Source organism: Platalea leucorodia, assembly GCF_965183815.1.
Source record: "Platalea leucorodia genome assembly, chromosome: 5".
Taxonomy (NCBI): Eukaryota; Metazoa; Chordata; class Aves; order Pelecaniformes; family Threskiornithidae; genus Platalea; species Platalea leucorodia.
Genome location: NC_138827.1, coordinates 54,515,058 through 54,528,796, shown reverse-complemented (window position 1 = coordinate 54,528,796; position 13,739 = coordinate 54,515,058). Strand labels below are relative to the sequence as shown.

General features: G+C 40.0%; 1 protein-coding gene across 1 annotated transcript; it reads left to right on the top strand.

The window, feature by feature from the left end:
* Positions 1 to 6,832: 6,832 nt before the first annotated feature.
* Positions 6,833 to 12,170, top strand: PDC (phosducin; the record flags this gene model as incomplete). Its single annotated transcript, XM_082313234.1, has 3 exons — positions 6,833 to 8,985; positions 10,780 to 10,940; positions 11,643 to 12,170. Exons 1-3 carry the CDS (start codon positions 8,925 to 8,927, stop codon positions 12,168 to 12,170), a joined length of 750 nt encoding a protein of 249 aa, XP_082169360.1. The 5' UTR covers positions 6,833 to 8,924.
* Between the last annotated feature and the right edge of the window lie 1,569 nt (positions 12,171 to 13,739).

Here is a 13,739-nt window from a genome sequence, read left to right as displayed (position 1 = left end):
GCTGCAGCCGGGCTGGCTTCTTATGAGGCGACACAACTGTAGCCTGACCATGGGGAAGGCTAAAATATTTGGAATTAATTTCAGGATAGAGCCATGGAAGGCTGTAACTGTACTAACCGTAGACAGAAAAACTGGCTCAGAACTTGCACTCCTGTTTCTACATGAATAAAAGTAAGTCCCAGGGAAAGGATTTACTATGCTGTTTATCTGAGCTATGTTTTGGAGTAGGATAGTAAAAGCATGTGTTTTAAGCCATTGGCCTTTTCTCCAAATTGTGACATTTATTTACATGTTCAGAGAAACTCGTGTAAATGCCTTAGTTGCTGCATAACTGCAACCCCAGTTTGCTTAGTTTTGGTCTGCAAAGCAAGCGAAAACATTAATTCTAATTTTATGCAGTTTTACAAGCCACATGTAAAGCTGTTTACAATTTAGTTAGTGAAAGGTCACCATTTATAAATAAGAGTCAACCACAGGATCCAAAGAAAAACATGAAGCCTCTGGAACGACACCAATGGTATAAAAGATCTGTGCAGGAAAGGGATAAATCAGGAAGCCATGAACCTGATGTAACCGCTGCAGGAGTTACAGCTCTCCGGGGCTCTCTGTGGCTACACGATATTGTCCACTTTGGCTTTCATCTTCTGATTAATAAAGGTAACATGAGGAATACATTCCTACTATTGCTTTTACTTCATGCAATTGTAGTTGCCACAGGAATGTCAGGATCATACAGTGGAGACTACGCTATTTTTGATATTGCAAGCAAGGGTGCCTGGCAACCCTGTAGCACATACTGTGAAGCTGCAGCTGGTTGATGGACTTCCAAGTCCCATTCCATTTAATCAATGATTTTATAAACGGTTACTGCATTTTTTGGTAAATGGTCAAGTGAAAAACACCCAACCCATTCTGTTTTAACACATCCAGCTTGCAACAGCTTTACAGTTCAACAGAAGAAATTTTTTTCTTCTAATTTGGATATACTAATCTGACTCAAGATTGCCTGCACCCTCCTCACAGCATCTTTGCTGACTTTTGACAAATACAGATATACCACTTTTACATGTGGATCTTCCCATTTAAGATAAATACGAAAATTAATCCCCCAAACTAGCAAATTTCACTTTCTGCTCTGTAAAGGGAAGACAATTTTGCATCCAATAGCTGCACACGTGTTAGTGTGTCAGGAGAGAAGAAAAACATTTTTTTATTCATATTTCTGCACACTTAAGAAACATTAGTGGATGTTTGGGAGGAGAGATCACAGAACTGTAGAACCATCCCACCTTTAGGTAGTGGCTCTTCCCATACATGGCTGAAAGCTATTAAAACAGAATGAATATCCATTTGATAATGTAACAAGCAGGGGGACTGGAGATTCACACCAGCCTAACCCAATCACCTACGTTACACAGCTAGTCTCTCCAGCTGAAAAAGGCAATACAGACTCATTTTCTGCAAAGCCACCTAAAGGGCTTCTCCCCCGCCCCCATTTGCTAGACAAAGTTGAGAAAAAACAGCTTCCCATTGCCGGTGCCTTAAGTTAAATGCCTGTAACAAGATGATGTGAACAACTGACTCTGTCAACTCTTCTAAAACATGGAGATGTGCTTGGTGGAGTCTCAGGACACTTTACCAGAAGGGTAAGAAAGGGAATGGAAGAACAGGAAGCACCTGGCAGTCGCAAGTGAGCCCCACCTGATTGGCCCTGCCAGTCCTACAGGAACAGCTCCAAGGCAGCAGGCTAGAAGACACAACAAATTCTTGAGAGCACAGGCTGAAGATACCTCCTTCATCAACGTCCCTTTCCTTACCATAGCACAGTCTTACTTGGTCTGCTCTGACTTTACTCTTGAATCATCACTGCAAGACGTGTAAATCGAATTAAACTGTCGAGAAGTTAATAAATACTCCCTGCCAAGAGCTACTGCCCTAGCTTGCCCAAAGCATTAGATGGTGCACCCTGTCCAACCAGTGTGAGTAGGTCCAGCTGTAGAGAAAGGTACTAATTCAGTGTTAGAGTGTCAGAATTGGAAGATAATATAACTTTTCAAATTATGTGAAAGCAGCAAAAAAAAAAATCTTCATGCATCTCAGAGGATGCATGTTAATGCTTCGAGAAAGCCAGTAATGAAGAATACATGAATTTGAAAGCTGTCATTAACCACTTTTTTAAAAAATTGCTTAATTCTCTCAAATTTGAGAGGAAGACTGCTTAAGGAGACCCTGCATTTATAAGGAGCCTGTTGGCTAGGTCAAGCCTGCCTTTTGCAGATAATGATAACAAAGTGTAGATATGAAGAAAGCAAAAGCTGATTTACTTTTACAGTTACAAATACACATTTGAAAAAAACTTCAACCAAGCTAAGAAAAAAGAAAAAAAACCAAAACCAAAAAACCACCAGAATTAAATATTATAATTTCTGAGACAAACCTATTTTGATAAGTGTTTTCTATGGGCGATTTTTTGCATATCCAGAGCCTTAGGAGGCATTCTTGGCCAAGCCCTACCCCAAAACAGACAGTGGATGCTCTCCCAACTTCACAAGTTTTGATTTCTCCCAGCCCTCCCCTGCAGGCACCCTTTCTTTTTTTGATGGAAAGGAGCAGTAAGAGTCTGTTCAAAGTCCCTGCAGGGTACTACTTCTTCTAGATCTTTAATTAACCTCACAATGAATTTAAGTTTCTTCCCTTTCCATAAAATGCTGGCCATCAACCTCTCTAAACGCCTGTCTCCAGTCACTGCTAGAGTTACAGCTCTGACATAAGTGATTTTTGACAAATTATAGGGATCATATGCACTGCCAAACATCTGTTGAGCTTGGGGGGGAAAAAAAAAAAAAAATCTCTCCCGTGGGCTTCTGCCATTCATCATGCCTTTGCTAATTACAGCAATAAATTCCAACCAAAATGTGAAGGACATGTCAATTCTAGAAAGCACACAAATGTTTACTTAGAGTTCAGAAATTAAATATGTACTTAAACATCAACTGAAAACTCTGTCCTGACTTTCAGAATACCATGATGAAATGCTCAATCCATCTGACAAATCGGGCCAGGCATTGAGGTTAAACATGGATTGAGGTTCGCGCCCTTAAATATCTGTATTTAAAAACGCTGGCTCTTCAGCTTTTGCTTCAAATAGGCATTTTCTTAGTATCCAGCCATCCTCCTCTTCTACCTGACTTGATATATCCAAGTTGTTTTAAAAAGAAGATAAATGAATAGAAGGTTTCCTGATAGAATTAAAAAAAAAAGGATGAATTCATCACAATAGTAACAAGTATGTAACTGCTCAAAAAAATATGTAACATGCTCCAAAAATTCGAATCCTGAGTTTCAAAAGACATTCACCATTTAATAGACAAAATTAAGCTTTTTCAAATAAAAAATGTTGGTTAACGATAATTGAATTTTGACATTATTAATGTCAACCAATATTTTTTCTGAAATAATAAAACAAGTCCTGCTTTAAAATATCTGCATTCTGCCTTTTCATACAAGACACAGTGGTACTGTGGTAGAAATGAAGCTGATTGATGTGAAAGACATTGAGCTCATTTCCCATTTCAGAGTGAAATCCAGAAATATATGTGGAATCCATAAAAGATGAATAATTTCTGGTGCGTAACTATAGGCCAAATTTTGAAAAACTAAAAAAAAAAGAAAAAATTAAAAAGAGGAGAAGAAAGGGATATTTTTTTTAATCCTGTGATTTTTGACCTAACACAATGCTGAAGCCAGGGCTAGCCACACAGGGAATTTCCTAATTGGCAAAGCTTTAAGGATAAATGAAACATTGGACTGCATCTATTTAAAATGTTTCCATCTCACAAATAAAGAACAGCGTAACTCTCCTAAAGCGGATAGAGCAAATAATCCAATCCTATAACCCTCTCATCAGTCATAGTGACCTGCAGCGAAGCTGACAGCTTTCTACGTCAGCCCATCCTGGTTTATATTTCTTCCTATTGTATGACCTCTTCTTTAAGCAACTGAAGTCCCGTTCTGGTGTTTTGAAATTATGTTTTTTTCGCCAAACACAGTGATCTAATCACTACGTGATGCACCATGTTTTTCCTTTAGGTAAGCCCAGGAAATTTCTATTTATCCGTATAATAAGCCTGTCTTTGCACATCCGGGTAACACAACACTGGTGCAAGAGGTCAAAGCAGGCTCTGAAGGCTGGCTCTTAAATCTGTATTTACCCACCTTAATGTAAGGGACCTGACTGTCTCTGAATGCAAAGGGAGCTGCAGATACTCCATGTTTTCAACTATCTGGCTTCGTGCCTGACAGTCATCATCAGGAGCAGATCACTAAAGGTACTTACGGCTTTCGGCTCCCTCCGCAACGCTCTGGCAACCGGTCTGAAATTCTGACCTCTGACCTTGACATTGATTTTGCTTATGTAATGCTGCTAATGCCTCTTGCAAATCCAAATGCATACATGACCAAGGATGGATAGCGCTCTTGCTTCCTCTCCCGCCGCCCTTTTTTTTTTTAAAAAGGGACCAGCTGAAAAGCGCTTGGTTCATACGATACTGATGTGCTCCAACCCCCTGCTCAGTCTCTTATGCAGAAAACATGCATTTTGACCAACAGCAAGAACTACACAACATACAGAACACTGCATGAAAAATGAACAGTCTGTTGGAAATGTAGTAGGTACAAAACAGATCACGGCTGGGGCTGAAGCACGCATGTCCTAACCATGCAAATACACGTTCAACCATTTCTGCTCAGTGCTGCAGATCACACCCTGCAGTGCAATAAAGTTACTGAGAAGGCTTCAATGACATTGATGAGCTCTGGATTAGCGTCCTTAGAAATCTGTCACTGTTGCTAGCACAGGAGGATGCCTACCCTCCCAAGAGTAGGTGCAGAGGCTCACACAGAGGACTTGCTTGATTCTGCTACACTGGGACGTTTCCACTGCCTAGGTAGGGGTGAATGATGCCTTGTTCCAGTTCCATGTTATTTTACCCGCTTCCCCCAAATTCCAGCAACCTGAACATTTAAATCCACAGCTACTCCTTCTCTTGGCTTGCTTGCTTAAGAAGCTGCCCATCCACTGGGTAAGTTTGGTGGCCAGTATCATTTGTCAGAGGGGACCAGAATAAACAGGGAAGGAATTCCGCAAATGGAAACCAGGAAAACCAGGCAGAAGTGAGATTCAAATTAGAGCTTGGGTAGAGGGAAATGCTGTTAAAATTCAGACACTTTTCCCAAGAGGCAAGAGCCAAGGGGACACTCTGGGCACACATACTGGCTGACCAACCACCCACACGTAGCTCAAAACAGAAATGTGCAATCACATCTTGCTGACAAAGATCCTTTACTTTTCATTCTTCCATTTCCATGAGTCCCCAAAATTTCATACTTACCAGTTCATAGGCAATGTCCCACCAATTGCTAGGGACTAGCAGCATGCTGCTGATTACATGCATGATTCCATGCTGCCTTAAATAAACCCAAGCACAGAACAGCATTTTTGGCGGGATTTGCACACATGGAGAGCAGCAAATTTGTGCGTAGAGCACGTTTCGATTTTGAGAAAAATATTTCTCATGTTTACTTATTGGACTAGTAATAAAAACTCTTACTTCAGAAAGCAAGTTTTATTTATTGGTTTTGTCCTTTACAGAGTCCATCTTGCCTTTTACAGTTTGTTTACATTTTTTTTTTTAAATTTCCCTCACTTCTATAATTTACCACTAGAAGACACTATTTTTCTATTTACAGCTGTGATATATTACAAGGATTAAATAAGCCTTCATTACAAATACACAAGCACAGTGCTTTCTTCCTGAGCTACCTCAGAAATTCCATATGTATAAGAGAAAACAGTAAAAAACCCTGCAATTTCAATTAAACAGAAAACTCTCTGTGAAGACCAAAGGCACAAAATATTTGTTACTAAGTAGAAAGCATTCTTTCATATCGGATAAAAAGCAAACACTTTATTAAATGGTCATTTTACCCTGCAGTAAGGCTGGCCCATCTAGTCTAATGACAATGGAAGGATGAGCATCAGTAATAGGATTTGCTATTCTTGAGCTACAACAGATCCAAAGCTCACAGAAATTAAACGGTATCTTCAGGTATATACTTAGGGTTTGGGCTTCTTTTCTGGATTTTTTTTTTTGCTGAAGAAGTGACATTTGGGACACAAAGGTCTTCATTCATATGAAGAAGTTGTAATTTTTGCTTTCTGCACTCAGAAAGTCTGACATAAAGACAGGAAAGTAAAGAAGTTACACAATGATCAGTCTCTTAAAATATGTATGTGAAGTCACCATATGCATTACAAAATATGGTCTAATACACTGATGATCAGCAGAGCTAACCAGGAAAATTTTTTTTCACCCCATTAGTATTTTTCAAATAAAAACATAAGGAACAGCTTTCAGTTGTCAAAAACAATGACAAAAGCTAATGAAAACACAACACATCTTCTAAAATCAGCAATGTTTTCCTCCACAAAGATTGCCGTTCATCTGGCATGTCACATGCTGTTAAAGTGGTGCAAAGGGAAAACTTGAGATCAGCAGCAATGCAGCTGGTGTCCTGAAAGGTCTGTCAGTGCTTCCTTAGAATTAACGGACACAAATAGCTCTAGTGATAACATCCATTATCACTTCACCATCACCACACATCACGCTGTTGCTGTTTGACTTGATAACCCTCCCAGGACATTCTGCTCTCACCAGGAGAGGTGAGACTGCACATTTACATTAAAAAAAAAAAAAAAAAAAAAGAAAAAAAAAAAAGAAAAAAGATTTAAAGCAGTAAGGATTTTATAAGACATGGTTGCAATGGCCAGGGATGTACATTCTCCAGCATGCAAGCCCATCCCTATTTAATGCAACCATCCCCACGCAGCTAACTGCTGCCTCTGACCCCTGTGCTCCACAAGGCTCTCAGGCTGACTCAGGTTTAAGCGTGTTGTATTAACAGATGACCTAAATGAATTTCTGAAAGACAGCGCTGTCGGTCAGATAACTAGGGCCCACTTACAGTTGGGTGTGCAAACATGAGTGCTGTGGTCTGTCCCCATGGTTGCAAAGCGCAGCTGCTCTTACGAGAGCTGCTGTCTGGCAGAGGACAGCTCTAGCTGTCCCCACTGCCCTGCACACCAGATTTCAGTGCACCTGTAAAGCTGGGGAGGTGGTAACTTTAGATCTGAGACACCTTGTGATGGGTTGTTACAAACTGCTCTGTTACCCTGTCTGCTTTACTGTCTCAGCACTATGCATTGACATTTCGTCATGGAGGTACTTGCACAACACGGTCCAGGGCTGGTAGCACCCACATTTCTCCAAATATTAGGAACCCAATTTTTTCTTTGGAAAATACTGAATGCCCAGCATATAAAAGAACACCACCCCACCACCCAAAAAAAACCCAACCAGGAACAAAAAAAACCCTGTCTAAACCCTTCACAAGGATGTGGGAGAATTTCCTACCCTGGTGATTGCCCATTTTTGCCCACCCACTCAGCGCAATAGCTTACACCTTTTTCCACTGCACTTTCTTGAAAGGAAGAGTATGTACTACAGGACAGCCAGTTCATCCTGTAACCAAGCTTCCCACGGATCACCTTGCAGTTACATGTTCATATGCCCTTGTCCTCAGGTGCTTAATTGGGAAACACCTGGCTTGATCGGCCTAATTCTCACAGCACCAAGATAAGAATGATAAATACTTATAAACTCCACTGAGCGGAAAGGAGAACAGGTTGCGTGACTTGCTCCTGGCTCACACCCTGACTCAGTCGCAGGGGCAGGATTAAGTTTTAGTAGTTCCCCACTCCCAGGTCTATGGTCAGCTTACCAGCCTGTGCATGATTGTTGCCTCATGCCACGCTGCAGAAGAATGGTGAAATGCAGCTTTCTGTGCTGTTATGATTCACCTAATCTTTTCAGATTTATTAGGCACAAAAGATCAGTAATATAAACTTTACGGAGAGCTTTCATTTGTTGAGCAATCAGTTCCCATCTCTAATGTTTCACCAAAAGTGTGGCCAGTTTTCTGGTTCGAGCCTGCAACAGACTGCTTAAGTTTCATATCCTGTATTTTTAGTGCCTTTCAGGGCTAAAAGCTATGAAACAGCAAAGCATACAGAGAATCAAACCCTCTCTTTCCTCATGGAACAAAGAAAATCCTCAGCTTCAGCAGACAGAAGAGCTTTTTGTAGATGTCCACGTAAGTCGTGGGAATGACTTACAAAGCTTTGAGCCAGCATACCCACATAGCAGTCCATCACTGACATGACAAAGATTTTTAGTTTTGCCTATGTGAGAAGGGATTAGCTTCATATTTCTGTTTCAGATTTCATTGAATAGCAATTGATCCAGTAATCTGGATCTATGTGCTGACAATAATCTGTCTACAGATCTATCTGCCTGAAATGAGCAGTTCAGGCAACCCTTAAAAATAAATGGACTTGGAAAATGAATAGGTTCCTGATTCCGAGGAGGATTAAAAAGAAAAAAAAAAACCTAAACATTCCCATTTAAAAAAACTAAACATTCCCATTAAAGAAAAAAAAAAACATTAAAGAAAAAAACCTAAACATTCACATTAAAGAAAATTTTACAATCACTACTTCACCCCATGTTCCCAAAATTCTCCGATGACTGAGAAGGAACAGTATAATGAAGAAACCCTCACCCAGGCACCTTCAGTAAGAATCTGGCCAGACATCTTTTTAAAGAGACTGACATATATCCTAATTGCTTTTTATGAGACAATGAGAAGCTCTACAATTATCGTGTGTATTTTGATCTTCACTGATGCTTAACAGCTGCAGGAAATTACACACTGTGCTGTACCTGCTGTAAGCTTATCCCTTTTCTATCCTGTTATTAACCATTCTCCTTTTTGAACTTGCAGCTTCCCCTACTCCAGCCACCAAAATGGAAGAAAATGCCAACACCAGCTTCGAAGAAGATTTTGAAGGACAGGCAACACACACAGGCAAGGAAATTAACTGCTTTTTTTTTTTTTCTAAAAATAAGCTAAACTGTCCCTGTTCACTGGGGAAGCCTAGGATTCGAGTAGATCCAATTGGTTTGCCAAACCCCTTGCACAGAAATGTGAGCTCCAAAGCCAATGAGAATGTACTTTGAAGTAAGTGACACCCCTCATGGAAGGCCAGGTAACACCAAACTGATCTTTGTACCAATCCTCCTCATGCCTGAAGCAAATGGCAAACAGAGAAGACACCTGGAGAAGCCACCAACAGCAATGGCCCAGTGCAATTCTTGTTGGTTTATTGCTTCAGTCATGAACAATGGCCTTTCTTCTTCTGAGGAAAAGAGAAGAAAACAAAACAGCAACAAAAAAAACACACTCACATGCTAGAATTAGATTACAAGGCTTCACTATACAAGCTGAATTATTTTTTTCTTCTTGTAGAAGGAACATTCAGTGCTAAAAGTGTACCTATAAATCCTTTTGGCAAACACAGCATAGCATGTAAAAGCTTTAAAAGCATCCTTGCTCAGAATCACAATTCTTTTTAATTCAGCACTCAATCACTATGATTTTTATGAAGACTGTCATTCTATTCAGCTCTACAGACAGGTATCACTTCATCCCACCCCACCAACAGGTAACTATATATGCCAATCGTTACCTCTCCAAGGGCTTCTTTTTCTTTGTGCTATAATAAATGTAGCTCTTGTAATAACTCTTTTTGGGGTTCTTTCCCAGCCAGCCTTGCTGCTGTTGGCTAACATTATAGGGACTCAAATGAAGGGTGCTACATCCACACCTAGGCTTCAAAATAGTTTTGGAAATGAGGCTACTGCACACTTAATCGCTATTGCTATGCCAAGAGGTTCAGGCTAATTCCTGCTTTGGAATCTTGTCTGCAAAAGATCAGTTCACCTTCCCTTTCCACCGATGGGTGTAGTGCCTTAAGCCACCACTTCAAGATGTTGAAATTTAATTTGGCAGCTGGCAACACCACATCTCTCTCATGAGACGGAGAGCTGCTTAACTAGCCTTTCCTAAATTTCCTAGACTTCGCCTCTGAAAACACTAAAAAATTCCTTGGTTTTGCTTTATAATCTGAGATAAAGATTAAAATGTTTGCTTTTGAAAAGCACCACTGGAATTTTGAATTGAAGAGACCTCCCCCCCATTTCAAAATTTAACTGCTTTAATCAACCAGCTCCAAAGAGTAAGATCTGCATTACAATCAGAATTATCATAGCATTGCCTTACAGATTACTCTTCCAGAGGAACAGGTTTAAAAAAAACACACACACACACAAAAAAAAAAAAAAACAAACCACAAAAAAACCCCAAAACAAAAAACCTCAAGTATCCTGTATTCTTAGTTTTACTGTCAATATATTAAAATAGTCCTTATGCATGTTATGTATTCAAAGACACTGCCTATAGAGAAATGCAAATATACTTTTAAGAAACACTGGCTTTGGCCAAAACATCAGTTTTAACAGGTTTCAACATCCTCAGCCTTCTTAACTACTCGCATAGTTCAACAAAATCCTTTTACAGGCTCCTGATATAAACCGGACCACCAAAGTGATCCAGGTTAGAAATAGAACTATCTTTCTGTTGGAGGCTAATGTAACACATTGGTCTCACAGCTCTGGTTATCAGCTCTCCTGGAGAATGCTCTGGAAGGAAGAGGGATGGACAGATAAACTGCAGCACAGAAGGACAAACCAGCAAAGGGCATAAACATCTTAAGACAGATTCTTGTTGAGCCAGTTTCTTACCTAACTTCATCTCTCTTAGGGCCCAAAGGTGTGATCAATGACTGGAGGAAGTTCAAATTAGAAAGCGAAGACAGAGACTCCTTATCCTTGAGCAAGAAAGAAATTCTTAGACAAATGTCTTCACCACACAGATCTTTCAGTAAATGTGATAAAGACACAAGAGAGAGATTCTGCCGTAAGGTAAGAGAAGAAAAGAAAAATAAATTCATTTTGATTCTATATAAAACACACCAGTTATAAGCTAGAAAACCCTGAATTTGCCAGACTCAATACCTTTGCAGCTTAGCAGAGCTCAGACAATACGGACAGAACAAATGCATGTCCAACCATCTATCTAGTCCTCTCTCAAGCAAAGTCTAACTTCAATAAAATAAGCAGTATATTTCACAACAATATATCACACAACACAGAGTTTGACCTTTCTTCCTCCACTCCCTACACTGATGCTCTATCCTCGGTTAATGCAACTGAAAATTTTTAACGTGCTTAAAGCCCTGCTAGTTAGGATAGAGCTCTGAGCCTGAACAACACTCATTACCATTGACCAGTTCTGAAAGGGGGGGGACCCAAACCCCCAAAAAACCACAGGAATTACACTTTGACCACTCTACAGTCACGGGCAAAATTCCCACCAACTCTGGAAGATCCAGAAGTTTTTGCCAAATATAGCAACCGTCTGCAATACCATCACGTTGACATGCAAGTGTTGAGACAGGATCTTCACGCGTCTCTTGAAGAGACCTCCCAGAGTCACTATAGGAAGTGACTGCTCTTCTGGCTAAGCTTTTGATGCAACGTTCTTTAGACAACAACTTAGTCTCTTCCTGTTTCAGTGCTAACAGATGACCACTTATTAATATAACATTCTCTCAATATTCACAGATGAGCATGAAGGAGTATGAATTAATTCATGATGAGCAAGAAGATGAAAGTTGCCTACAAAAATACCGCAAACGCTGCATGCAGGATATGCACCAGAGGCTGAGTTTTGGGGCGAAATATGGTTATCTGTGTGAGCTGCAAAATGGGGAACAGTTCCTAGAAGCCATCGAGAAAGAACGTAAAACTACCACTGTCATCGTCCACATTTACGAAGATGGCATCAAGGGTTGTGATGCTCTCAACAACAGCTTGACCTGCCTGGCGGCCGAGTATGCCACCGTGAAATTCTGCAAGATCAAAGCCTCCAACACAGGGGCTGGAGACCGCTTCTCAAATGAAGTGCTTCCCACTCTACTTGTCTATAAGGGTGGGGAGCTTCTGAGCAATTTCATTAGCATTTCTGAACAATTCAATGAGGATTTTTTTGCTGTGGATGTGGAGTCTTTCCTAAATGAGTATGGGCTGCTACCTGAAAGGGAGCTTCCAGCACTGGGAAATGGCAACACAGATGAGCAAGATGTTGAATAATTAGAGAGCCGTAGCCCTCACTGTCTCCCTTTCCTCTTCAGTATGTTGTAAATCAATCCCAGTAACACCCATCTTATTTAGAGAAGGCTGTCTTTGCTAACTTGTTTGTAAGATACACATATATAAACATTGCTTAACTGTTACTATGTGAATTTTACTTAAAACACATACAACTGACAGTCCTGTACATAATTATTTCTATGCCAGCCACAAGTAATAGGAAGAACAGGAGATGATACCAGTGATCTCTAAGAAATTAAGTTAAAAAAAAAAAGTAAAAATGCAGGGCCCATGCGTTTCTCCATTAAGCACAAGCAGAACTTAATTTCAACAGGAACAGGACTGATCCATCCCCCTGCATACACAAAGAGCCATCTCCATGCTCTGGAATTACAGCGAGTCCCGACTCCTCAGATTCACTTCTACCGACTTCAGTAGGAACAAGATTTCATCCAGCAGTTTTAAGGACAAACAAACAGCCCAATGTCCTTGCATTCCTACATGGCTTAGGTATCTAGGATATTATTTTACGCTTCTCCATTTAACTTTCGATATTCATGAAAATACAGAAGTTAGCTCAGTGCTTCTATAAGTTTGTCATCCAAACAGCTAACACAGACACATTGACAGCTAATTTCAGTTCATTGTTGCTCCGTATTTTGAACAGTAATATTTAAAATGTCTGCGAATTACTGAAAAAGTATATTGTGCTTATGTAATAACTCTGAATAAAGCTTAACAACTCTCAAAAACCTGCCATTGGAAGTGTGAAATACATTGGTAGTATATAACCTTAACATTAAAACATGTGAAATATTAGTAAGCACTCATTAGACATTTACTAAACTCAAAGTTTTAAGTTTTGCTAAAGGGATGCTGCTGAGAACTACAACTTAACTCCGTCTGAGAAGATGACACAGGGTAAACTCACTATAAACCTTCCTCTCTCTCTCTCTGTAGGTGTAAAAAAATCCACGTCCTCCAGTTCTGATACAAAACAAAACATCAGAAACATTTCAATGACTTCTTTTGCACACTGGCAAAGCTGAAGGCTGAATTTTACTCTGAGGACAGAAATATCTGTATCTGAACCGCACACAATTTTGCCGATAACAGTTGAGATTATCAAAATGTCAAAGATTATTTCCAGTACTCCTATGACTCACCAGTTTTTATTTGATTTGATAGTTCCACGTTTTGCTTACTTTGGAGTGGGAGCTTTCTGTTTTGCTTTGGGTCAGGATCCCACCACAGAAATGGCACCCTGCAAAATTCTGCACATGGGTCAGTAAGAATTCAGAATTGAGTGACCAGTATATCAAGCAACCATTGCTGCAGTGATATAACCCACACATTAAAAGCAGATTCTTATCACTGTTTTAAGTACATTTTTTTCTCCACTTTTCATTCACATGGAAAATTCTCAGGGGTAGCTGAAAGTTACGCTGGAAGTTACACTACTTTCCAACAGATCTGCACAGCAAAACAATTCTACTCAAAAAGATTTGGGAAATATAACCCTGCAAAATGTTACTGAAGGAGTCATGAGATCCCTTTCAAACAAAATTA